Consider the following 26,978-nt stretch of genomic DNA (forward strand, 5'->3'; position numbering starts at 1 on the left):
GTTAAGGGAAGGAGGGAGTTCGCTGAATGTCCAGTACTTACAGGCAGGTAAGTAAGCCTCTCTCCAAACGGAGGAGGAAGCTGAATCTGGATCAACCTCCGTCTGCCTCATCCCTGGGCTGTTGGCAGAGGCCCTCCAATCAGAGCCAGCAGGACAGGCCGGGCCCAGCGTGCCCTTGTTTCCGCCTCCAGCAGACCTAATTGCTGCTCATCCCTCCCGCCACTGGTTATGGGAGGCAGGGATGCAGTGCGGGGAGGGCCCTTTGGAGAGGCGCAGAAAAGAGACCGCTCTGCAGTTTGGCTGTTCTGGCCTATTTCTCTTGATTCAAGCCATACTGTGAGGGGGAGATTCCCTCCACTTTCTCACGAGATCTGGTTCTGCGATTTAAGCAATGTGTAAAAGAGTACAGCAAGCCAGTTTTCCTCTGTATTTGCAGTGTGTGTGCGTGTTAGTCAGTCATGTCCGACTCTTGTGACCCCATTGACCATAGCCCACCAGGCTCCTCTGTCCATGAAATTCTTCAGGCAGGAACACTGGAATGAGTTGCCACTTTCCTCTGCAGGGGATCTTCCCAACCCAGGGATGGAACCCAGGTCTCCCACATTGCAGGCAGATTCTTTACCATCTGAGCCCCCAGGGAAGCCCAAAGTAGTTTGACACTTTCTCTGTTAGGGAATCGAACCCATGTGACAGGCGGGGATTTGCAGGGTCCTGAGCAAACTGGGGAGGGTCCTCATTCCCTCCCTGTGAGCATGCTTTCTAGAACCTTGTACTCCTCTGCGTGGGGCAAAGTGAGGAGGAGACCCTGGGATCAACACCAGCTTTATTGCTTACTGAGCTGTGTGACCAGTAGCACACTACTTAACCTCTCTGAGCCTAACTTTCTGGGTCTGTAAAATGGAGATGATAAGAGAACCTATCCCATAGAAGGGAGTGGAAATACTCTGAAATAACTGAAATGCAGCCCTTAGTGTGGGATCAGACACACAGAGAGAGCTTAATTCATAGCATCTGTTGTCAATATTATTGGTTTGTCGTCATGACCATTGTTTTGTTTATGGAAATGAGAGAGCTCTGAATCCCAGGTTCCACTGCTGCAGGCTTTTAGAGAGATACTCCTGAGACCGCCTGTATTAATGTCCCGCTTTGTCACTTAGTCCCTGTGCCCTTCTGCAGACAGAATCTGAAGGTAGAGGGGATCTGAGGATGGTAATTTTGCCTCCACATGTTGATTTGATACTTCACTGTGAAAGCTGCTGCCTAAAACAGCTAGGAAAACTGGAGTGCCTCAAGAGGTACTCATCACTTTCGCCAGAACCATGGTTGCTATCACTGTTATTACTATTATTGGTATTATTAATTGCAAAGAAAATGATATGTATTGATAGCTTACTAAAGTGCCAAGAATTGTGCTAGGCTCCCTACAAATATTCTTATTTGATTATCCTAGCAATTATATGAAAGAAATAAAATGACTATACCCATCTTACAGATGAAGAAACAAACTCAGAAAAAAATACGTAACTTTCCAGGGATCACATAGCTAATAAGTGGCCAAACAGGGGTTCACAACTTACCACCAGCCTGGCCGTCTGCAATAGCCTCCACTCTCCTTAGTTCTAACCTGAGGCTTGGAAATGCTCACCTCCGATTCCCTCTGGCGCCCATTCAAGGTTAAAATTGAACAGGGTTTCCTGGTGCCAGTTTTCATCACCCAGAAACTCCAGAGTCTTTGTCAACATTATCTCCACTTCCAACATATTCAAATTGCTGTCAAGGTGGAACTTGCTCCAAAGATGAGGTTCAGAATGCAGAGAGTTTGTGGTTAATTCATTATCTTGGGGGCTGAAGGGTTAAAATTTTTAAAGGCCGACAACTGGCTTGTCAGCTCCAAGAATGAGTAAATCGTTGGCAGCTAGGCAGGCCTCTACTTTTATTTTTTCTTTCACACATTTCCTCATCATTTTTAATCACCAGGAATAATTGGTGTGGGCAAGTCAAGGCTATCTGAGTTCATCCCTGCCCTCCCACTGCCATCAACACCCTGCCTGGCAAAGGAAGACCCAGCCTGAATTCCTCCCCCAGCTGTTTATTTAGGAAAGTACAACAGTAGCCAGTTATTGTGGATTTACTTCCTTAGCTCCATAGAAAATGCTTTCTTTACACATTCTTTAAAATGTGGGCGTTGCTGGTTTCCACATGCTATTTGAGCACCACTCATCTAGTCAACACATAAGTTGACTCCAGTGTATTTGTGTATGTGTGTATGTGTGCGTGTGTGTATGTGTGTGTGTATATATATATGTATACACATATATATATGTAATTTTTAAAGATCAACAATTAGCATGCCATCTTCAAGAATGAGTGATACTCATTATCTATTTTATATATAGTGAAGGTGTATATGTTAATCTCAGCTTCCTAATTTATCCCTCCTAATTTATTTATTTGTGGATAATGAATTAACCACAAACTCTCTGCCTCCTGAACCTCATCTTTGAAGCAAGTTCCTTCTTGACAGCAATTATGCTAGAATAGCTAGAATATGCTGGAAGTGGGGATAATGTTGACAGACTGGAGTTTCTGGGTGATGAAACTCCAGTGTGTATTAATATGTATGTGTATATGTATATACAGTGGACTATTACTCAGTCATAAAATGTAATGAAATAATGCCATTTGCGGCAAAATGGATGGACCTAGAGGTTATCGTACTAGGTAGAGTAAACCAGAGAAAGACAATTATTATACTGTATTGCTTATAGGTTGAAGGAAAAAAAAAGATACAAACATTTCCAAAACAGAAAGAGACTCACATACACAGAAAACAAACTTATGGTTACCGAAGGGGAAGAGCGGTAGGGGAGGGATAAATTAGGAGACTTGAATTAATATATACACATTACCATAAATCCACCAAAGACCTACTGTATAGCACGGGGAACCATACTTGGTATTCCAAAATAACTTGCAAGGGAAAAGTTGTGTATATAACTGAATTGCTGTGCTGTACACCTGAAACTTAGGTGATACTATAATTCAACTGTAATTCCATAAAAAATTTTTCTACAAAAAGAGTTGATACTCTAAAATTTTGTAATCCCAGACAACTATGTTGGAATTGATATTGTGACCTGATCAAGAAGTCCTGCTTTATTTTTAAGACTCCACTGTTAACCAGTTGGCATTTAGGAAGGACAGAATATGTGAACAGCATCTCTTTCAGGAACAGAATTGCTGGCAGCTGTCCCACAGCACATCTAAAACCTCAGACGCCTAGACCATTCAAGCAAACAATCCAAATAAGCAAACAGTTCAAGTTAAGTGTTCATTCAAGCACTTCATTTTAAAATCTACAGGAGGCACCTTCTCCGTGAATTAACTTTGCTCGGATTCCTATCTGTCCTGCCCTAGCTTTTAACAAAGGACCGATATATAGCTCCTCCTTCCTAGGACTAAAAGCTGCACAGCACCTAAAAACAAATTCCAGGTTTCTGACTTCAGGATAAATCAGGTGCAGTATAATAGGTTAGCACAGTAATTTTAATGACAACTGCCTTTTGCTGCTAATAGCATACTTATTAGGTTGATACCATGTAAGTGTTTATGCTACATAGTTATTCATGCCTCAATTACATTACTGTGTGATTTCAGATTTATGTAATAGAAGAGCCATTAATACGATGCACATGAATTAAGCCCAATAAATGTGTGGCACTCAGAGTGGACATGAAGGAAGCTACCTTCATCAAGCTGAGATATTCATCTTTGTTTCACCATAGACTGAAGACAACACTTGCCTTAGAGAATGACTCTTTCATGTCATTTCGCTTCCTAGAAAGCAGTAAGGCATGTTGCTTGCCATTGTGTGCATTTTTTGAAATAGAAAACCGTCACATCCAGCAAACATATTGGATGACTGTGACAAAAACAAACACAAAAAGTGCTTGAGATCATTCACTGTAGCAGAAGTGTTGTTATATGAGAGACACGTGACCCACACAGAATGCTAAGGAACCCTGAGTTCAGGCAGCGGTCCAAAAGCGTAAATGTCTACCAGCCCGTAATACAAAGGCTACATCCGACCAGGTGAAGGTAACAGGGGTTGTTCAGGTTGATGACAGAAGCAAACAAGCAAAACCACCCAATGGTGCTGGGCTCCATCCAGTTGTTGCCATGAGGGAATACAGACTCGATATCTTTAATTTGTTTCCAAGAGAAGTCAGAAGTCTGGAACCCTATGTACAGTCTTCACCTTGAATTTTTGGTAATAGTCAGCTTGGGGTCTGCCAGTTTGTGACTCCTGCCCTTGGGAGATGAACTCTGAGCGTACTCTTTCTGCTTAAATCTGGGCTTCTTGAGAGCTGCAGTTACTCCTTTATCCATCCTTCTGTCCCCCAGAACCAAGCAGTGGTCCATGCACGCAGTTTGGGGGGAACTTGCCAGCCATCAGGTAGCATGTTTAGCCCTTTGCAGTCACCTTCCTCCCTACCTTTCACAGCAACCTTATGGGTAGTTACTGCTGTTTTCATCATTTGACAGATAAGGATGTTGATAATTAGAGAAATGAAGCCTGAGGCCTAAGTTCCCATAACTCAAAAGTGGGCAGACTTGATCCTTGAACCCAGTTCTTCAGATATTGTCTCCTAACCACTGGCTCAGTGCCCCCTGCAAATGCTCCTGCACCAGTTCTGTTTATCCCCAGTGATAGCATTTGCCTCTCTTGTCAGTGTCTTTTCCTTCTAGCTCCTGCACCTAGTTCAAAAGTTTGAGTTTTGAATAGATAGATAAATGAGCAAATATGACCAGTGTCACAGTGGAAATGAGCAACAGTGTAAGGTGAGCATCCTTCAATACAGAGGATGGGGGACCGCTGCGCTGTTGTTGCTATGGGTCATTTGATTTTATGCAAAGAGCTTGCTGCTTTACAGGAGGGCCGGGTGAGTGGAGAGTTGAGTATTTGTTTATCTTCTCCTGTTCGTCCTTCTCCATCCCTCAACTCCCCCACCCGCCCCCCCGCGATGATGCCCTAGGCCTTCTCTTAAGGAGAAATGGAGAATTTGACCTGTCTGGAAAACTGGAAAACTCACCCTCCATCTTTTGGAAACAAACCACTCAACACCCAGGTGGAAGCGCCGCTCCCCCGTGGGCACCACCACCAGCTGTGTCCACAGGAAGACAACCACAGGAATTCCACCCACAGGGAACACTGATGGACAGGAAAAGACCACCCAAGCTGGAGCAGGCAGAGAAAGCTCAGCTCAGGGTGAACAGACCAGAAGCAGGAGGGGCCTGGTGTCCCATTTAGTGAATGAAATCCCTCACACAGCCTCTTTGTACTTTGGGAGGGTGTAGCTGGAGAGCTGGAGGGTGGGGGCTGAGGGCTGAGGGAGATGCAAAGTTAGGGCTTGGGGCTGGGGAGGGTGGGTTCTCGCTTGTGCTCTGATTCATCTCGCCTTCCCGAGGCAAGGCTCATAATTACCTAACTAATGGAGAATAATGACACCACTTGGATGGGAGTTGAGAGGGGGAGAAAGAAAGGCATGAGAATTCATTAACCTTGTGTGAGGGGCTTAGATAGCATCTCTGAAGGATCATTATTACATCATTTCACCCCCTTTTCTCCCCTCTTTCCACTAATACGAGACAGACAAATGCTAAATAACTATATAATAATACATTGCAAGACAGACAACAATGCCAGAAAATATAATAGCCTGCTATAGCAATGAAACTCCTTCAAAGTTATATTTAAAATGTCAGTGGTGCAGAATGGAAAATACGAATTAACAGGTTCATTTGGAGGACGCAATTTAAAAATCTATACAACGGTATGGTGGCATTTCCCACTGGGTTTTAGTTTTAGTTTTATTTGTCCCACAACCCCCCCCCCCAAAAAAAAATCACCCAAGTAATTTCAGCCCAGAGACACAAACTTCGAGGAACCACTTTCCTCTGCATTTTTCTTTCCTGTTTGCAATGGTCACGATGCTCCCCAAACCTAGTATCTTCTTGACATGTTGCCTTTCTCTCGGAACATTTCTGCAAGCTTCCCAGGAGCCATGGAATGTAGATTACACCTTTTGGAGATGTAGCCTGGCCACATAAGGAGACAAGTAGTTGAAATTTGTGTCAAATTGCTTGTTTAAATGACTTGAGCCAACTTCTTAGAGCCAGGACAGCAGGGGCTGAGGATTTTCAAAGTTGGCAGGGGCCAAAATGACAAGGCTCGGCAGTCACCTGGTGGGCTGCCAAGCCCGACTGGAGGCTTCAAAAAATAAACTTTCTCAAAGGACACAAATTAAAAGTCATGTTTCAGCAGCCATTAAAACCAAATTATAGGCTTGCATTGCATAGTGAACTGCTTTCATTTTCATTACGCTTAAAATATTTCACTTTGTAGATGGAGAACGGATTGCCAGGAAAACCGTGGATGGGACTGTCATCCTTGGTCATATTTACAGGCGAATATGTAGAGGGGTGTGGTTGTCCTTTGTGTGTTTTTCCTGCAAGGATGGAGGATTTCAAGATTAGAAACTAGGATGCAATTTTGAGTAAGGGTCACGGTTTGAAAACATCAACCCTGACCTTCTCCAGAGACCGAGTCCTCAGGGTTCATCTCTCAGAGGACAGATGTTATCAAGCCCCTGATCTGAGTGAGCTCATAGGTGTGTTTTGTTGACTCTCATTTTTAAAAAGGTATACATATATACATGTGATTGTATATAAACGTGAAAGTGTTAGTCGCTCAGTTGTGTCCGACTCTTTGAGACCCCCATGGACTGTAGCCCTCCAGGCTCCTCTGCCCATGAAATTCTCCAGGCAAGAATACTGGAGTGGGTTGCCATTCCCTTCTCCGGGGGATCTTCCTGACCCAGGGATCGAACCAGGGTTTCCCGCATTGCAGGCGGATTCTTTACCATCTGAGCCACCAGGGAAGTCATATGTAATCATATGTGTATATATATGTGTGTGTGTGTATATATAAAAATATATATGTGTGTGTGTATACATACATATGTGGGTATATATATAAATACACACCCAAAACACACGCATATATATTTTCATTGTCAACATTTTTTAAAAAACTAAAAGTCCAGATCTTCAGCTTTCCTAGAAAAATTGGAGGATCAGTTGCCTTGATCTCTAACCCCTAAATAGCCACGTGAGCCTTGATCTGAGTGAAGGCTGTTCCCTACCTGCTCCCGTTCACCTCAATCCACTTCACTTTCCTGCCTGGCCCCTGATAGGTGTTTAAACTTGCTACTCCCTGACTTCCAGTATGCCATATTCTTATACCTTCAGAAAGATACCATACCATTATTTCTTTTTATCTGTATTTTGGCCATGCTTCACAACATGTAGGAGTTCCCCAACCAAGGATCGAACCCATGCACCCTGCAGTGGGAGTGTGGAGCCCTAATGCTGGACCACCAGGGAAGCCCACCCCTCCCCCCATTGTGGACATTGTTTAAAGAATGTATGGAGTATCCTGGCTTACCAGGAAATGGGCTGGGAACTTGTTACAACAGTGGTCAACCTTGAATGTCACATGACTTTCCTTGTAGAATTAAGAAGTTTCAAATAATTCCCACTGGTCAGCCCTCACCAGCCTGGTTTTGCTAACCTAGCTTCTCATGCATCATTTGATGCCTCGGTTCAGTTCAGTCACTCAGTCGTGTCCGACTCTTTGCGACCGCATGAATTGCAGCACGCCAGGCCTCCCTGTCCATCACCAACTCCCGGAGTTCACTCAGACTCACGTCCATCAAGTCAGTGATGACATCCAGCCACCTCATCCTCTGTCGTCCCCTTCTCCTCCTGCCCCCAATCCCTCCCAGCATCAGAGTCTTTTCCAATGAGTCAACTCTTCACATGAGGTGGCCAAAGTACTGGAATTTCAGCTTTAGCATCATTCCTTCCAAAGAAATCCCAGGGCTGATCTCCTTTAGAATGGACTGGTTGGATCTCCTTGCAGTCCAAGGGACTCTCAAGAGTCTTCTCCAACACCACAGTTCAAAAGCATCGATTCTTTGGCGCTCAGCCTTCTTCCCAGTCCAACTCTCACATCCATACATGACCACAGGAAAAACCATAGCCTTGATTATATGGACCTTTGTTGGCAAAGTAATGTCTCTGCTCTTCAATATGCTATCTAGGTTGGTCATAACTTTCCTTCCAAGGAGTAAGCGTCTTTTAATTTCATGGCTGAAGTCACCATCTGTAGTGATTTTGGAGCCCCAAAAAATAAAGTCTGACACTATTTCCACTGTTTCCCCATCTATTTTCCATGAAGTGATGGGACCAGATGCCATGATCTTCGTTTTCTGAATGTTGAGCTTTAAGCCAACTTTTTCACTCTCCACTTTCACTTTCATCAAGAGGCTCTTTAGTTCCTCTTCACTCTCTGCCATAAGGGTGGTGTCATCTATATATCTGATGTTATTGATATTTCTCCCGCAATCTTGATTCCAGCTTGTGCTTCTTGCAGCCCAACGTTTCTCATAATGTACTCTGCACATAAGTTAAATAAGCAGGGTGACAATATACAGCCTTGACGTACTCCTTTTCCTATTTGGAACCAGTCTGTTGTTCCATGTCCAGTTCTAACTGTTGCTTCCTGACCTGCATACAGATTTCTCAAGAGGCAGGTCAAGTGGTCTGGTATTCCCATCTCTTGAAGAATTTTCCAGTTTATTGTGATCCACACAGTCAAAGGCTTTGGCATAGTCAATAAAGCAGATATAGATGTTTTTCTGGAACTCTCTTGCTTTTTCCATGATCCAGCGGATGTTGGCAATTTGATCTCTGGTTCCTCTGCCTTTTCTAAAACCAGCTTGAACATCTGGAAGTTCATGGTTCACATATTGCTGAAGCCTGGCTTGGAGAATTTTGAGCATTACTTTACTAGTGTGTGAGATGAGTGCAATTACCTAAAGGCAAATCAAGGCATACTGTTTATTAGTAACTGACCCTGGGATGCTTGATGTAGTCTTACCTGAGTTTCCAATGGGTGATGTTCAGCACTTGTCAATATCAAGGCTTTGGTTCCAGATAGTGTGTTCACGGCGGTGGCCAGCAGCCCCTGACTGCCATTTCTCCTTCCTCTTTTCCCAGGCCCTCCAAACCACCACAGCCAGTCGACTCTGAGGCCCCCTCTGCCACCCCCGCACAACCACACGCTGTCCCATCACCACTCGTCCGCCAACTCCCTCAACAGGAACTCGTTGACCAACCGGCGGAGTCAGATCCACGCCCCGGCTCCTGCACCCAATGACCTGGCCACCACTCCCGAGTCCGTTCAGCTTCAGGACAGCTGGGTGCTGAACAGCAACGTGCCGCTGGAGACTCGGTAAGTCCCCATCGTGATCACACATGCCTCCTTCCTGCCTCACCCTCGCAGAGCATCGGGGTGGCGCAGAGCTATAGTGGGGTGAAAACCCCACCTACGTTGTGGGATAAGTTGACCAGCTCTGGCTGTTCCCTTGGTAATTCCACCCTGGACAGCAGGTTGATAGGTATTTCTTTTGTTCACATGTGTCTCCTTTTAATGCATGTTTACTTTCTTCGACAGCTCCTGTGTACCCAACTAATAGAATTAGCATAACATATTTTTACACAAAGGCTCATGGGAAACATGCTTATAAGGGTATATTGACTGAAAGCTGCTGATAAATTATGCATTTAGCCTTTCCTGAAGTAATAAATGAAGACTCATTTGAAATTAAGTGTTTGGGGAGACCTTGAGAAACAATCCCCAATTCCAGACTGACAGAAGTATAATTTTAATTTATATTTCATCCAACATGCAGTCTCTCTTTAATCCCTCCTGTAGACACTTTTTAACAGCTTGATGCCTGATGGGCAAACAACAATGTAGAGAAAAACAAACAAGAAAAAAGGGGCAGCATTTATGTTGAAAGGGAAGAGTTGGAAAGTGATCTCCAGCTCTGGCTTTGCTTTGTGTTTGCTGCTGTCCTTTTCTCACCTTTGCTTCTGGTCTTCCAAAATCACCCTTGCCTTAGCGACCTGAAGGAAGGGGCATTGGTCACAGCGTGGCAGGCTACAGTGTAATTGGCAGTGGGTTGACCAGATACTGGAATGCTCTTGTTTTTCCATCCCCAGGCACTTTCAGGGTGTATGTACTTCAGTGGTCACTGTTTCCTAGCCCAGAAGAACCATGGAGACTAAATAGAGAATGGGGCTAATTCATATTGAACCTTTAGAAAGTTCTCACATAGTTTTTAAACTTTAATAACTTAGGTTTAAAGAAAAAAAATAATCTGTAATCTTTCCGGTAATGGCCAGTGAATTTTTTGCATACAGCTGGCAATAATTATGCAAGCCATAGCATTTCATGTTGTTTATCTCTAATTATTAATAAGATCTTGGATACGTTGAACCTCATTGTCATTATAGTCACTTCAAACTTTGATGCATTTTATTTTCTAACCAGTGTAGGTGATTTGTAACCATGCCTTTGTAATCTCTAAGGTTTATAATAAGTAAACTCAATAGAAAATATATGTATATATTATATATAATAGATAGGTTTAAACATCTGCATTGATATAATAACCCACTAATAAGTAGCTTTATGGAAGGGTTCCAGGCTGAAAGCTAACTAGTCCACCAGGCTTAACTCAGTCAATTTTCATAGTTGGTGGTGGTCTTTAAGACTGGATAAGATTTTCTTTTTTCTTCCTTATATTTATGAACTGCCATAGAGTTTGTGGGGTACTAGTCAGTCTGTTTTCACGTTAACAGCCATTATTTGAAAAATATTAATAGTCACTAGACATGAGGCAATGCACAGTGGGTAAGACGGAGGAGGAGGAGAAAGGGTAGAAGAAATGTAGTAGATATTGGGAAAAAGAAGGAGAAAAAGGGAAAAAGAGGACTAGCATCACCAATACCGAACAGTTTCTATTGTGTACTTTGTAAATGCCAATATCAGTGGTTTAAATGCACTGTCTCAATCAAGCCTGGAAGCACGTCAGTGAAGTAGGAAGAAATCATTGTTGTCACCATTTAAAAATTTCAGAATGTAGATTTGGGGTCAACGTAACTTGCATGCATTCTAGAGCATCAGTGAGATGGTAAATTATGAGACTTTGGATGGAACTCTGGTGGTTTCTACACATAAGATGGTGAGGTATCTGATCACAAACCTACAATTATTGCCTTGATTGTCGCATCATCAGGGAAAGATCCATCAGAATGTCCACTCTGCACAAAGAGTCTCTTATTGGTGATGGGAACACATGCACTGCATGAGGGTATCTGCTGTCACCCATCACATTCTGATGTGATTGGCAATAAATATTTCCCTTGAAAAGATCTGGGGGAGAGGACCAGCAAACCAAGCATATCCCCTTCCTGCTCTCCTGAAGTTCTCCCAGAACATGCCTTCCAACCTGTCGAGTCCTTCTTCAGGTTATTAGAATACTTAGCATTTCTCCTAGGTTTGGAGTTTCTCAGTGCTTTTAGAGGAAGCAAGCCAAATCCTATCAGAAGGCAAGAACAGTATCAGATGTTCTCTGATCAGTACATTCAAGGGCCAAGAATTAGAGAACGTAAGTCCCTTGAGAAGGGCCATTACTAAAATCAAACCCAGGTATTTGAAATTCTATCTATAGAACTGAATACATAGAATTTGGGTGTGCAACTGGTCTTGAATTGAATTGTTGAACTTTATGTTTCTCTTTTAGATATTATTTATTCAGTCTCTTATTAGCAAATATTTACTGAGTCTCTTGAAAATACTAAGTGCTATGTTAGGTACTGGGGAGATTATGATTAAAACGTGTATTCTTCCCTTAGAGCTCATACAGCCTAAAAAAGGATATAGGCACATAAACAGAAAGATCATGCAGTGTTTACAATAAAGAAAGTCTGTAAGTTACAGTGGTTGAACAGCTGACATCATAGTTAACTATTCCAGGATGTTCAGGAAAAGTTTTCCAGCTGAGGGGCTGTTTGAGCTGGGTTTGGAAGGATAAATAAGAGTTTTACCTAGTAGATAAGTGGAGAAAAAAAATCAAAGATTATGGCATCATTTGTTCCCATTCTTCAGTGATTTTTCCATGTAGTCTTGGAAACTGTAAAAGTGAACAATTTCACTCCAATGCTGAAATATTGTTAGTTTAATGGTGTCATTTTCTTACCCACCAGGCAAATGTAGGGAACAGAAGCTCTTAAGTTAGGGTAATGATATCATACTAGGATTCCCATTCGTGTCTTTCATATCAAATAAGGATTGATTAACCATATCGGAGAGAGAGAACCATTGAAGGCAAGACATTCTGGAGGCTGATTATGATGTAGTCATCAACTGTGAAAGTGCAATGGAAATTTACAAACAAAACTTCACCACCCCCGATCTCATTAATCTAGACTTCTGGGCATGACGGAAGAATTTCATAACTCTGGAAGGTGATGGGTAGGCATTCTGCCACCCCAGAGACTCCAAGCCAAATCCAAGGTGTTTCTTTAGACCAGCAAGGAACAAGCCCTGGCCCCCTGCATTGCTTGTTGATGTTCCCATCAGTCTTAATGAGGCATGTTAGATCTTCCTTGGACTATGCTTTTTCCATTTTTTGTTCTATGACAAGTAGAATCAAGGTGCTGGTTAAGGAGGCATAGCCAGAAAACAGCACTGTACAAATTTGGAATATAACACAAGACAAAAAAAGCTTATAAGGGAAAGTTTTGTATCAGTGTTAACCATATAAATAAAAAATGCATATAAATGCGTACTACCCAAAACAATCAGTTCATGTGTAAACCATAATATAAGCCAAGAGAAACAAAACACAGGGCAGAGGAACTATTTGCAAACAGGATGGTCTACAGAATCATTCTCCTCAACCATCTTTCTCTCAGCCTACTTGCAGAAGGTCTTAGAACAAGGTCCATGGGTAATTCTGAGTTGATACCACCTATCTCCTCCTTCTTCTGAGAGCAACAAGGTCAGGAATCTTTCTGGCCAGCTGCTGCTTTGGGAGTTTCTGAAGTCAGCATCTCTTTGTCTAAAGTAGTAAAAAGTAGCTCAGTGAAAGAACCTAACTTTCCTTCCGTCGTGCATTTTGCTGAAGCAAGCTTCTTTCTTGGAATCTCTCTCTGGTAGCAGGTCACTAAAGAAAATCCCTAAGCAGAACAAAACTTCTCTCTGAGTTTGCTTTTGCCCCCAGAATACCAGAGTAGCCATCAAGATCCTCAAGCAAGTTTTCAAGTTACTTTTTGAAATGGTCATCCATTACTCATTAGAGAAACATCTATGAGACCCAACCAGATGCCAGGCATTGAAGAAGAAGAAAAGCAAGTCCTTGTCTTTTTGTAGATTCTAGGCTGTAGACAGAATGCGAGCAAAAGATTAGGCCTGTGACCCTCCAATGACAAATGTATTAAGTGCCATGAGAGGTATAGAGAAGCCAGACTCAGGAGAAATTGGCATAAAGGCTGAGCCCTAAGGATGAGTAGGTGTTAATTAGGCTGCCGTCTATGGGGTCGCAAAGAGTCGGACACGACTAAAGTGACTTAGCAGCAGCAGCAGTAGCAGCAGCAGACTTAAAGAATGTTCTTGGTGAAAACCATGATCCAGTGGGAGAAGAAGTGCTATGATTCCAGGAAGAGAAAGCAAACTAGAAAGGCAGGCAAGGGCAGGACAGTGCATGGTTTGGGGCTGCTTTAAAGACTCTGGACTCTCCCCCAAAACAGTGAAAGATCACTGAAGCATTTTAAACAGAAGGCTGAAATAATACATAGATGGTTTTGTTTTGCTTTTAATTATGGTAGCTGCCTTATGGTTAATAGGTAGGGGGTTGGGGAGAGGTACAGTAAGACTGAGGATGCAATTTGGAGAATACTGTCATGGTTAAGATGAAAAATGGTGGTGTTTCCATTAGGGTCCCCATAGCTGCAGAATCAGAGCTGTCTGCCTTTCTCCTACCAATCTGACCAGAGTTATGGGGAATGTACTAAAGGTAGAATCAGTAAAATTAATGATGGCTGGAATGTCAGGATGTAGCTTAGACAGACGTGAGCACAATACCCGATTTTTTTACTTAAGAGGCTGAGTGAATAGTGATGTCACTTAGAAAACAAGTTCAGTTTTCCACCTCTTAAATCTCTGAGGCAACGAGAAAGAGTATTGAGTTGCTGTTATTGTCCAGACTTATTTTGATTCTAAAATAACAGATGTAACATAAAGCACATCCATTTACAAATAATAGCATAGTTAGTGTATCCAACTCCAGTTTTCTTGGGCTTCCCTTGTGGCTCAGCTGGTAAAGAATCCGCCTGCAATGCTAGAGACCTGGGTTTGATCCCTGGGTTGGGAAGATCCCCTGGAGAAGGGAAAGGCTACCCACTCCAGTATTCTGGCCTAGAGAATTCCATGGACTGTATAATCCACAAGATCACAAAGAGTCAGACACGACAGTGACTTTCACTTTTCACTTTGACTGTATCCAAAGTTCTCAGCAGTTGATGTTTCTCTTTAAAAAAAAAAAACAAACTCTCCAGAAATTTTGTTCAACTTAGTTATTCTACATGATTGTATAGTTCTGTGAATAACAACTTTATCAAATAGTTTTTGCTCAATACTTAGTTTTACAGGCATGATCCCACTGAACCCTTTAACTCTTCTGTTGAGTATATGTTACTTATCCCTATTTTAAATAAATGGAAACTGAGACTTGAGAAGATGAAATTACCTTCACATCTCCAAATAAGTAGGTGGCAGGACCGGGATTGAAATTTGGGTCTACCTGACTCCACATGCCGTATTCCCAACACATGATAATGTCTTTGAAACTAGAAGAACAAAACAAAATAAAATGATACTTATTATCCAATTAAAATTTACCCAGGCCATGGAAATGATGAAGTTAATGCATTATAAGTGATGTGAGGCAAGAAATGATCTGAGGGATGAATCCCAGTCTGTTACTGGACATAGAGTTGGTCACTGACAAATTCATAAGCTAGGCAAGATATAAGGGACCCTTGTCTTCAGCTCTGTAAGACTGACAGCCACCCAGAATGGTAAATCTGAAGCCTCAAAGGACTATGGTGCCAGCAGCATGGGATACATGTGAGCTGAGCTCAGAGGTTTAATGCTCTGCCTATCATAAACTGCGAGAGTAAATTGAAGCTGCAGAAATAAAAAGCACTGCTACTTTTTTTTAGCCTCTTTGATTTGCAGGAGGTTTATCTTCCAAACAGGACTTTGCCAGATTGGCAGGAGAAAGCCACACTGCCTTGAGTATGCTGGATGGCCATTTGGTCATCGTTCGTGTAGGGACACTCAGAAAGTTGTGATGAACACCCAGGAAGTGCTCTGATCGAGAATGGAGCATTTTGGGCTTGACAAGTGGCACAGGGAATCCCAGGAATCTAATTTGGGTATCAGCATTTCAGAAAACCTACTTTTTATCTTCAAGACCAAGTAATTTTAGCCTCATCTGGAAGCTTTATGGGGAGTGCATATTTGGGAATCAAGCCTAATGATCTTTAGTAAATAAGGTTTTCATGGAGAAGAAATGAGATTGTGGAAACATCCCCACCATGATGAACCTGAAGACTCTTCTCAACTTGTTCTCAGATTGATTTTTCTACCTAAGGATTAATTTTCTGACAGAATCCCTGAGAAGCTTGATCTTGAGAATATTAAACCAAGGTAACCTGTTTGCTTCCCCCCCCCCATTTTTTTTTTAACGTTTTCAAGTGAGATGTAAAACTAGAATTCATTCTGGGTGAACCAAATGCATTCTGCTCCTGCTGCTCAGTCGCTTCAGTTGTGTCCGACTCTGTACGACCCCATAGATAGCAGCACACCAGGCTCCCCCGTCCCTAGGATTCTCCAGGCAAGAACACTGGAGTGGGTTGCCATTTCCTTCTCCAATGCATGAAATGCATTCTAGCACTTTTCAAATCAGTAGGCAGCATGATTTCTCCATACTGCGAAACATTATGCCCCCTCTAAATTCTCATCAGAGGCAACATGGAAATTAATGAGACCTTTAGGTTAGCTTTTCAAACTCAGCCTTAGTTTATAGCTTTACCTTGCCTTTTTGACACTGTGATCCCGCCTGGCCACCAGCAGCATTTCACGTTGCGGTGCACTTTAATTTTGTAGTTTTCTTAGTCTTCCTTGGAAACTGGCAGCTTATTAATCTCAATAACTGAACTGCTCAATAGGCATGCTCTCCAATGAGAAACCAGACTGTGCCTTTTTTTTTTTTTCTTGGCAAATGGAGACAGGGGTTGGTGGTTGGTTAGAGGCGGGAGGTAGAGTTGGGGGTGTGTTGGTGAGTGGTAGAGAAAAACCCAGTAAGGAGGGGTACCCCATACCCCACATCACTTTCTAACAATTGGCAGGAAAATAAAGAGAACCTGGTCTAATCCATTGCTTTGCCATTTATGGCTTGCGGTGTTAAACACACCTAAACCCATTAATAAGAAAATAAAGTGGTGTGGCTCGTGTGCAAATTACAAGGTGCGTTAAGAAAGAAACAAGCATTGTCTTATTTAAGACCACTCTAGTCTGCTCTTGGCATGGTTTGCAAACTTGGAAACATACTTGAAGGTAAAGGTCTACAAGGAGGGCTCAACTTTTAAAATGTGTCTCCCGCTATAAAATTAAAGCCTTGTTAAGTTTATTAAAGCTCTGGGGACTTGAACTTCTTACTTATGAGTTACCACGGGAAAGCCTCTGGGTAGAAAGATGTTTTGTGTTTTTTAAAAGCCATCCCTCTGCAGCCTGGACCACGGGGACCCTATTACAGACTGAAGCCACCTTGCGGTCATGCCTTGGAAGTGCAAGCCTCTGCCCTGAGTCTGTGTAAATGTCAAAGACTCTTGGGTTAAGTTCACAGTTGAAAAAAACCCAGTATTTCCATCTCTGTCTGTGCTCTTTCACCCATTCAGCTAATATCAACTGTCATTCCCTCGGGGCATTTCCTGAAGCCTCCCCAGAGGATATTTTATCTGGCTCAGATGGGAGAGACTTGATGGAGCGCGCGAGGCTTTTCTAATTCTGGCTCCGCAATGATCTTTTTCTTTTCACAGAAGCCAGATAAGGCACTCGTGGTTCTCCCAGGCAGAGGCAGTAGGCTCTGCACCTTTTCTGAAGCTTCCTTTGATTTATTAGTCTTGGTTTGGACTGCCTTCGTGATTGGGGATCTTATGTCCCCAGAATCGCAGTCCATCATGAGGCACTCAGCCAGTGTGCTCAGCTAGGACTGCATCCTTTGGATGATAAGGGAGCTGAAACAACTTGAAGCACTTTTTCTCATATAGCTGTTTTTTCTCCTCCAAAACCCACACGTTTCAGACTGTTCCCTAAGTCTTGTATGCAAATAATCCATTTTTATGACAACATTAACCACGGAGAATCAGCTTCAAAATCATGTGTTTTTAATTCCTTACAGAATCCTTTCTTGCTCAAAGTAATTGTTTGAGAAATCAGCAAGTGCTTCCAATTTCTGTCCTCCGTGTTTTAGCTGTGCATGCCTGCCTTATATTTCAAAAGAGAATGAGTAGCACTTCCTTTTTGTATTTGTGAGATGGTTCTAAAATTCTATTTCAATTTGTTAAAAAGCTTCAGCTGGGTTGGAGCATCCCTAAGTCCACTGCTCAACATTAGTCCTCCTGTCGAGATGTTGCACACCAATGATATGACAATTAAAAGCTTATTATTATTATTTTGCAATTACTTGAAGGACTGGATATAAAATCCGGTTCTAGGAAGAAGGTAGGAAATGTTCTTCCTCTTGCATGGATATGTGCTTAGATATGAATTTTAAATGGGGAACTTAGTCTTTGTGCCTTTTAAATCTCTTATCAACCCAGATCCTCTCCACTACACTTAGGAATAGGGAATGAGAAAGCATAAGGTGATATTAGGCACTTTGAAGCATTTGGTGGGACCCTGGGGAAAGCCAGCTTAGTAAAGTGAGATAATAAATGTAAAAACCGTCTGAAAGTAGGGCCCTGCTGTGTGGGTGTCTTGTGTCCAGCTTCGTGCTTTCTTAGTCACCTTAGTGCCGCGGTCCCCAACCTTTTTGGCACGAGGGACCAATTTTGTGGAAGACAGTTTGTCCACAGACCGGGGGTGGGGCGTGGGGGATGGTTCCGGGGTGATTCAACTGCATTACATTTATTATGCACTTTAATGCTGCCAACCATCTGAGAGGAGGTACTCAGTCCATGGCTCAGAGGCTGGTGCAGCTCAACTTTTGCATTTTTGGTGACCCTGAGTGACCTCTTCTCTCTTTCTCCAAAACCCAATGAGTTAATCTCTCTAGCCTGGTGTTAAGACCCTTGGCAGATCTGAGGACTTACTGCATGTGATGTCTTGGAAAGAGAGACCCCGGGGATGGAGGATATTAGTTACTGGAAGGTGGAACAAAAGTATGAAGGCAGTTTGAAGAGCACAGAAATGGGGTTTTGTCAGAGGCAAGGTGTCTTGAAGACCTGACAATTTGACCATGATGTTCTGTGAATGAGTTTGACGAGAGCACTCCACACAATATCCTGCAGATATTAGCAAGTGACTTGATTTATATTTGGAAATAGTGTAATATTAAATCAATTTTTAAAAATTAAACACGTGTTTATTTTCTGTAAAATATTGAACACTTTTGTTTGTCCAAAGGCAGAGAAGGGCAGGGATCGTCTTGTCCAGCTTCTAAACTTCTGAGTCCATGCGAGGAGAGATGGTGGCTATATTGAAAATCTTTGCACTGTGTGGACGGACTGAACGCTGTTCCTGGTTTTGTCTTTAGTCATTGTCATCTCTTAAACGCCTGCCTGGTGCCAAGCACTGTTTCAGACACTTTATGTTATCCATTTGGGAGCCCTGTCAGGAAGATACAACTTGGGGTAATGTAGGGTGTGGGACAGAATCAAAACTCAGGCAGAACTTGATTCAGGGACTTGAGCTCAGGCACTAGGCATCTCTCTCTCTCTCAGCTGTTTTTCCGTTTCCTAACATCATTCTTAAGCAGGTGTCCTTTTGTGAGATTGCTGTGGGAACTGCAGGCTCTATTCTCATAGCTTAGAAACTAAGAGAAAAAGGATTTCCTCTTCATATTTCAAGGAAACTCCCAGGAACTCAGCTAGAAACCTGTGCCCACAGCAGACCCAGTCTGGAGGTCTGGAGTGTGGACCGTGTTGACTGATTACGCCTGGATCATATGCCTGTGAGGACCAGATACCAGAAAAAAGGGTGTGGCCATAACCAAACACCACGGTGTTAGACGGTAAGACAGAGAGCTGGCAGGCTGAAAAAAAGACGAGAAAACCCAGGCCAAGTTCAGTGCTAGCTGTGCCCCAGCCTAGCTGCTTTTGCTTACCCCCTAATTACATTATTTTCTCCTCTGGGCACACAGTCCTGGCCAGGGTTGGGAGTATGGGAGGTTCAAGAGTATCAGTTACCTCACTTGCCTGGACACAGCAGGGGGTTTACAACTGATTCCATTATGAAGTAGAAAGAATAAGTTCCACTGAGTAATTCCCATCCCCTTCTGATTCATCACCCTCTCTGGTTCACTTCTCAAACGTCCCACAACTTTACCTTGGAGTTCACTGTGGCCACTGAATGCATCTTGACTTTTATTAGTCCCCTGATGTCTCTTTCCAGCTATCATCTTCTTTCCTGCAAAAGTGCTTGGATTCCACATTTTCTAATTAAAACATGCTCATTTATTGTCTTACTAACCAGTGCTCTTTATGAGGGCTCTTGATGAGAAAGTTAACTCAGAACAACTCAGTGCATTTCTCCTCTCCTGAAAATGGCTGGAGAAGCAGTTTTACCTTTATCAATTTGAAGTCCTTGGTTTTGCTTTTTAATAAGACAGTGAATGGGAAACCTCTAATTCCATGCTCCAAGGTTCTCTTCTCAGCAATATAAAAATGCATCTTCTCCTTTTTGTGCTGAAAATTTTAGATAGGAGTCAGTCTGCTCCCTAATGGACCTTCTTATAGGTACCATCAGAATAGTTCCACATTTAATGAGACAAAAAGTTTTGTCCTAAAAATCAGCTTCTCCTAATGTCAATAATTATGCCCATTCCTATTTACACTCTTGTGATTTAATCTGATGTTGCATGTTGTGGAGAAGCTCAGTAGTGGGGGAAAAGTGCACACCTACATTTAAACTCCCTAGAAATTCAGTAGAATGGTGTGTGTGACACTGCAGCGGGTGTGAGAACCAAGTAGGAAAGGACACGTTCAGTGTGTGTCTGGAGGTACTTTTCTGAGTTTTCACCATCATGGGCCCTGTCCGGAAATACGAAAGCTGTGTTAGGATGGAGACCTCCTCCTGTCCTGCCTATAACATGCATCTTCAAATTCACAGTACCTTCAGGTTTTAGAAAAGGGAGAAGTGTAGAATTTTCTGCAGGGCTAGAGTTGAAGGGGCTATTTTAATGAGAGAGGAAGAGAGAGAGGTAGGAGGTGAGGTGGGAAGGAAGGGGTCTGATGATGAGAGTATAGAAACACCTGCCATCTTCCGAGAAGTTGGTCCCTTGATTCCTTTTTTTCTTTTTTTGGCTGCACTGCAAGTCTTGAGGGATCTTAGTTCCCAGACTAGGGATTGAACCTGGGCCCCCAGCAGGGGAAGTGCAGGGTCCTAACCACTGCACCACCATGGAATTACCAGGCCCTTGATTCTGACTACTGCATCAGAAGGCAGACCAGGAGGAGGAATCAAGGCCAACAGGATTTGCAGGCTGATATCCGTTTTACAGATGAGGAGCTGTGAGGCCAGATGACTCATCAGTTTCTCGAGCTGATTGTCCAGGTGGGGCTGTAGGCAGGTCTCTGACTGGAACTTCCCTCCATTTCCTGCATGATGATGAGGCAACTTTGTTGCCTATTCATCCCATTAAGAATCTTTATCTCCATTTCCTTCTGCAAAGAAACAGTCAAGAATTAGGCAAAGAATTAGAGCACATATTACAATAGATTGAAGGGATTATATCTGATAGACAGAGTGCCTGAAGAACTATGGATGGAGGTTCCTGACATTGGACAGGAGGCAATGATCAAGATCATCCCCAAGAAAAAGAAATGCAAAAAAGGTAAAATGGTTGTCTGAGAAGGCCTGACAAACAGCTGAGAAAAGAAGAGAAGCGAAAGGCAAAGGAGAAAAGGAAAGCTATACCCATCTGAATGCAAAGTTCCAAAGAATAGCAAAGAGAGATAAGAAAGCCTTCCTCAGTGATCAGTGCAAAAAAATAGAGGAAAACAACAGAACGGGAAAGACTAGAGATCTCTTCAAGAAAATTAGAGATACCATTAGAGATACCAAAGGAATATATCATGCAAAGATGGACACAATAAAGTATAGAAATGGTATGGACCTAACAGAAGCAGAAGATATTAAGAAGAGGTGGCAAGAATACACAGAAGAACTGTACAAAAAAAGATCTTCATGATCCAGATAACCATGATAGTGTGATCACTCACTTAGAGCCAGACATCCTGGAGTTCAAAGTCAAGTGGGCCTTAGGAAGTATCACTACAACCAAGCCTAGTGGAAGTGATAGAATTCCAGCTGAGCTATTTCAAATTCTAAAAGATGATGCTGTGAAAGTGCTGCACTCAATATGCCAGCAAATTTGGAAAACTCAGCAGTGGCCATAGGACTGGAAAAGGTCAGTTTTCATTCCAATCCCAAAGAAAGGCAATGCCAAAGACTTTTCAAACTACCACACAATTGCGCTTATCTCACAGACAAGCAAAGTAATGCTCAAAATTCTCCAAACCAGGCTTCAACAGTACGTGAACCAAGATCTTCCAGATGTTCAAGCTGGTTTTAGAAAAGGCAGAGAAACCAAAGATCAAATTGCCAATATCTATTGGATCATAGAAAAAGCAAGAGAGTTCCAGAAAAACATCTACTTCTGCTTTATTGACTATGCCAAAGCCTTTGATTGTGTGGATCACAACAAACTGGAAAATTCTTCAAGAGATGGGAATACCAGACCACCTTCCCTGCCTCCTGAGAAATCTGTATGCAGGTCAAGAAGCAGCAGTTAGAACTGGACATGGAACAATGGACTGGTTCCTAATTGGGAAAGGAATACGTCAAGGCTGTGTATTGTTACCCTGCTTATTTAACTTCTATGCAGAGTACATCTTGAGAAACGCCGGGCTGGATGAAGCACAAGCTGGAATCAAGATTGCCAAGAGAAATATCAATAACCTCAGATATGCAGTTGACACCACCCTTATGGCAGAAATCGAAGAGGAACTAAAGAGCCTCTTGATGAAAGTAAAAGAGGAGAATGAGAAAGCTGGCTTAAAACTCAACATTCAGAAAACTAATACCATGGCATCCGGTCCCATCACTTTATGGCAAACAGATGGGGAAACAATGGAAATAAAGTGACAGGCTTTATTTTCTTGGGCTCCAAAATCACTGCAGATGGTGACTGCAGTCATGAAATTAAAAGACACTTGCTCCTTGGAAGAAAAGCTATGACCAATCTAGATAGCATATTAAAAAAGCAGAGACATTAACTTGCCTACAAATGTCCATCTAGTCAAAGCTATGGTTTTTCCAGTAGTCATGTATGGATGTGAGAGTTGGACCGTAAAGAAAGTTGAGCCCAAAGAATTGATGCTTTTGAACTGTGGTGTTGGAGAAGACTCTTGAGAGTCCCTTGGACTGCAAGGAGATCCAACCAGTCCATCCTAAAGGAGACCAGTCCTAAATATTCATTGGAAGGACTGGTGTTTTGCCACCTGCTGTGAAGAACTGACTCTTTAGAAAAGACGCTGATGCTGGGAGAGATTGAAAGCAGGAGGAGAAGGGGATGACAAAGGATGAGATCATTGGATGGCATCACCGACTCAATGGACATGAGTTTAAGCAAGCTCCAGGAGTTGGGAAGCCAGGTGTGCTGCAGTCCATGGGGACGCAGAGAGTCAGACACAACTGAGTGACTGAACTGAACTGATTACAATAGATTTAGTATTTCCAGGTATTTTATTACAAAATGTATTCACTCTCTCGATAAAAATATTCAGTGATTATAAAGGTGAAAAATGCAAAGTATACTCCCTGCCCCCTCCATTCCTATCTTCAAGGAAATCTCATTTGAAGGTTTATTATTTTAGGCTTCTAAAAATATTTATGGTGTCTGAGCATATTTCTTTTTAAGTTTAGTATAAATGGGATTGTGTTATACCTACCATTTGGCGATGTCTTTTTTTTAACTTCATAAGAAATTGTAGAAACCATTTCAGGTAATTTCATGTAGACTGCCTCATTCTTTTTTAAAGTCTGTGTAATATTCCGTAACGCCATAATTTATTTAACCAATCTCTTTCTGATGGACATTTAGATTGCTTTCAGGTTTTTGCTGTTACAAACAAAACTGTAATGACAAGTCTTGTGTATATATCTTTCTTTGCATACTTCCATGATTATATTCCAAAGTTAAATCCCTGGAAGTGAAATTGCTAGATCAAAGGGTATGTATAATGTACATTTTGAATTTTGATAGATTGTGCCAAATTATGTCTGTCTCAACTTGAATGTTACAGTCTCTTTTTATTCCTCCTTTCTTGGCCTGAATGTCTTTTATGGGTTTAAAATAAGAGTCCTGAAATTTACAGTCTTAGATTTTAGACATAGAATTGAATTTTCTTTTTTCAAGGAATACTGTACAATATTTCTTTTTTCAAGGAATACTGTACTATATAATACTCAAATGTTCCAGAAACTCACCTCCCCTTCTTACATGTCAGGTAAAGCAAGAAAGAGGAATGGCTGTGGGGGAAATTGGATTTGCTCACTGCCCTTGGTTCTAGCTGTAGGGCCCTTTCTCTTTATTCCCAGACGTTCTGCAACCTGGCCAATGTGATTCTAGTCTAACCTTTGCTGCCTTTTGTTTTCTCGTTTCTAATTTCAATTCATTTCAGTTCAGTTCAGTCGCTCAGTCGTGTCCGACTCCTTTCGACCCCATGAATCACAGCACGCCAGGCCTCCCTGTCCATCATCAACTCCCAGAGTTCACTCAGACTCACGTCCATCGAGTCGGTGATGCCATCCAGCCATCTCATCCTCTGTCGTCCCCTTCTCCTCCTGCCCCCAATCCCTTCCAGCATCAGAGTCTTTTCCAACGTTTCTAATTTGGCAAGGTTTAAATTTGCCTCTTTTCCCTGTCTACCTTGCCTCTCTCTGCCTAATGGGGATATTATCAGAACATCTAAGATGACTGAGTCAAGTTTCTGAGTCCCCAAGAGAAATGCTGAGAACAGCAGTATCATTGTTCTATTACAGGAGAGTGTGATCATCAAGAGCTTGAAAATCCCTCACGAAAGACATTCTCTTTTGTGAAATAAGTATGTGAAGGCTCAGTCAATATGAGAGCCTCTGGCCAAACTTATCTAGTTTCTTTATCTGAAACTCCAGTTTTATGCTAAATAAGGACTTTTGTATTTCGCACCTCCCGTTGGTAATCCCATTACTAGCTGTGTTCATCAGTTCGGTTCAGTTCAGTCCTTCAGTCTCTCAGTCGTGTCCAACTCTTTTCCACCCCATGGACTGCAGCGCGCCAGGCTTCCCTGTCCATCACCAACTCTCGGAGTTTGCTCAAACTCATGTCCGTGGAGTCGGTGGTGCCATCCAACCATCTCACCGTCTGTTGTCCCCTTCTCCTCCTGCCTTCAATCTTTCCCAGCATCAGGGTCTTTTCTAATGAGTCAGTTCTTCACATCAGGTGGCCAGAGGATTGGAGTTTCAGCCTCAGCATCAGTCCTTCCAATGAATATTCAGGACTGATTTCCTTTATGATGGACTGGTTGGATCTCCTTCCTGTCCAGGGGGATCTCAAGAGCCTTCTCCAACACCACAGTTCAAAAGCATCAATTCTTCGGGGCTCAGTTTTCTTTATGGTCCAACTCTCATAGCCATACATGACGTGTTCATCAGACTACAACTTAACGTGTTGAAGTGTTCATCAGACTTCAACTTAATTCAGCCAACATTTATGCAGGTCCTGTTAGGGGCTGAGCACCAAGCAAGATTCTGAGAGTAAAGGAGGAAGAGGGTGAGGCCCTTGTCCCCTGGGAATTACAGTCTGGTAGGAGAAAGCTATGGCACCCCTCTCCAGTACTCTTGCCTGGAAAATCCCATGGAGCCTGGAAGGCTGCAGTCCATGGGGTCGCTGAGGGTCGGACACGACTGAGCGACTTCACTTTCACTTTTCCCTTTCATGCATTGGAGAAGGAAATGGCAACCCACTCCAGTGTTCTTGCCTGCCCACGGGGGAGCCTGGTGGGCTGCTGTCTATGGGGTCGCACAGAGTCGGACGTGACTGAAGCGACTTAGCAGCAGCAGCAGCAGCAGCAGGAGAAAGCTGTCCATTAGTGTAGTGTTGATCACGTTTGCCCTCACACATGAAAGTTGCCTGATTAAAAACTGGGCAGAAACAGATTGTTCTTTGGCTTTCCTGGTGGCTCAGATGGTAAAGAATGTGGCTCAGATAAAAAGAATCTGCCTGCAATGCAGGAGACTGGGGTTTGATCCCTGGGTCAGAAAGGTCCCCAGGAGGAGGGCATAGCAACCCACTCCAGTATTCTTGCCTGGAGAATCCCGTGGACAGTGGAGCTTGGCAGTCTACAGTCCATGGGGTCTCAAAGAGTAGGGCACAACTGAGCAAGTAACACTTTCACTTGCACAGGAGAAAACTAGGGCCTCCCTGGCGGCTCAGCAGTAAAGAATCTGCCTGCAGATGCAGGAGACTCAGGTTCGATTTAGTGAAGAAACAGAAAACAACAGAAAAAGCGAAGTAAGTAATTTACATGAATATAAACAGTTGTAAGAGGGAAGAAAGTTCAGGGCACCGTCTGGGGACATGGAGTGAAGGGTCAAGGAGTCTGGGCTGTAGGAATGGGGTCTGAGTCCCATTCTGTTAGAAATAGGAGAGTTACCCCTGCAAAAGGGCCTTCTAAGCTGAGACAAGGAATAAAACTAGGCCAGAAATGGAAGAATGCACGAGTATTCTGGATCCACTGCACTGGGACTCAGTGCAGGAGAGGCCCATGGCAGGGGCACCTTCCAGGCCCAGTGAAGCCCCCTGTGGTTTATTCTGATGGACCCTGCAGAGGGATTTATCCAAAGGTGTGTTATGACCCCATTTGTGGTGAGAACGAAGAAAGACTTTGATGAACACACCGGAAGTGCAAGAGCTAAAAGTTAACGGCACGTTGGTAGTCCAGTGGTTAAGAATCCGCCTTGCAATGCAGGGGACTCAGGTTCAATCCCTGGTCAGGGAAGTAAGACCCCACGTGCCACAAAGCCTCTAAAGCCACACAGCAACTACTAAAGCTGAGCGAGATCCCACATGATGCAACTAAGACTCAGTGCGGCCAAATAAATGAAATAAATAAAATAGGCTCTCGGCTGTTAAACAAAGGATCTCATAAGGAAGAAAGGAATGGGGACTAAGAGGCAAGAAACAGTTACTTCAAGGAGGCCATCTACAGGGGTCATTGCTCATTAGCTGCAGCAGTGATTGAGGGTCTACTCAGCATCAGGTATGTGCTGAGCCCCCATGTTTAATCCAGACCATATCCCTATGAGATATTTTCAGTCATTTTCACCATTTTCCATCTCAAGAAGCTGAGATTCAACAACATCGGGTCGTTTGCCCCAGGCTGCACCAGGTTCCAGGAGGGGCAGCCAGGTGATGGAGCCCACATGCTGCCCGCAGTTCACCCTGTAACCTCAGCCCTGCCCAGCACCCAAAGATGCGCAGATGTTGTCCCAGCCTTCACCCTGCCCTGACCTTCCTCCTCCTTCCAGGTCCCTGACCTCTCCATCCACCCCATGTCCTCTCCCAGAAAGGCAGACACGGCTTTTTTGTGTCCTGTAACCACTTCACCTCTTATCAAGCCAAACCTCAGAGCCAGACGGGACCCCGGTTCAAGTCCAAGCCTCTGCAGCGTCT

General features: G+C 43.1%; 1 protein-coding gene across 1 annotated transcript in view; it reads left to right on the forward strand.

Moving 5' to 3' along the window:
* Positions 1–26,978, forward strand: part of TENM2 (teneurin transmembrane protein 2) — a 488,845-nt gene that overhangs the window by 134,844 nt on the left and 327,023 nt on the right. The window contains 1 exon segment of the mRNA XM_070373048.1: positions 9,124–9,358. Coding sequence (XP_070229149.1) covers positions 9,124–9,358 — 235 coding nt within the window.

The sequence above is a fragment of the Bos mutus genome, chromosome 7, assembly GCF_027580195.1.
Source record: "Bos mutus isolate GX-2022 chromosome 7, NWIPB_WYAK_1.1, whole genome shotgun sequence".
In the NCBI taxonomy this organism is placed as follows: domain Eukaryota; kingdom Metazoa; phylum Chordata; class Mammalia; order Artiodactyla; family Bovidae; genus Bos; species Bos mutus.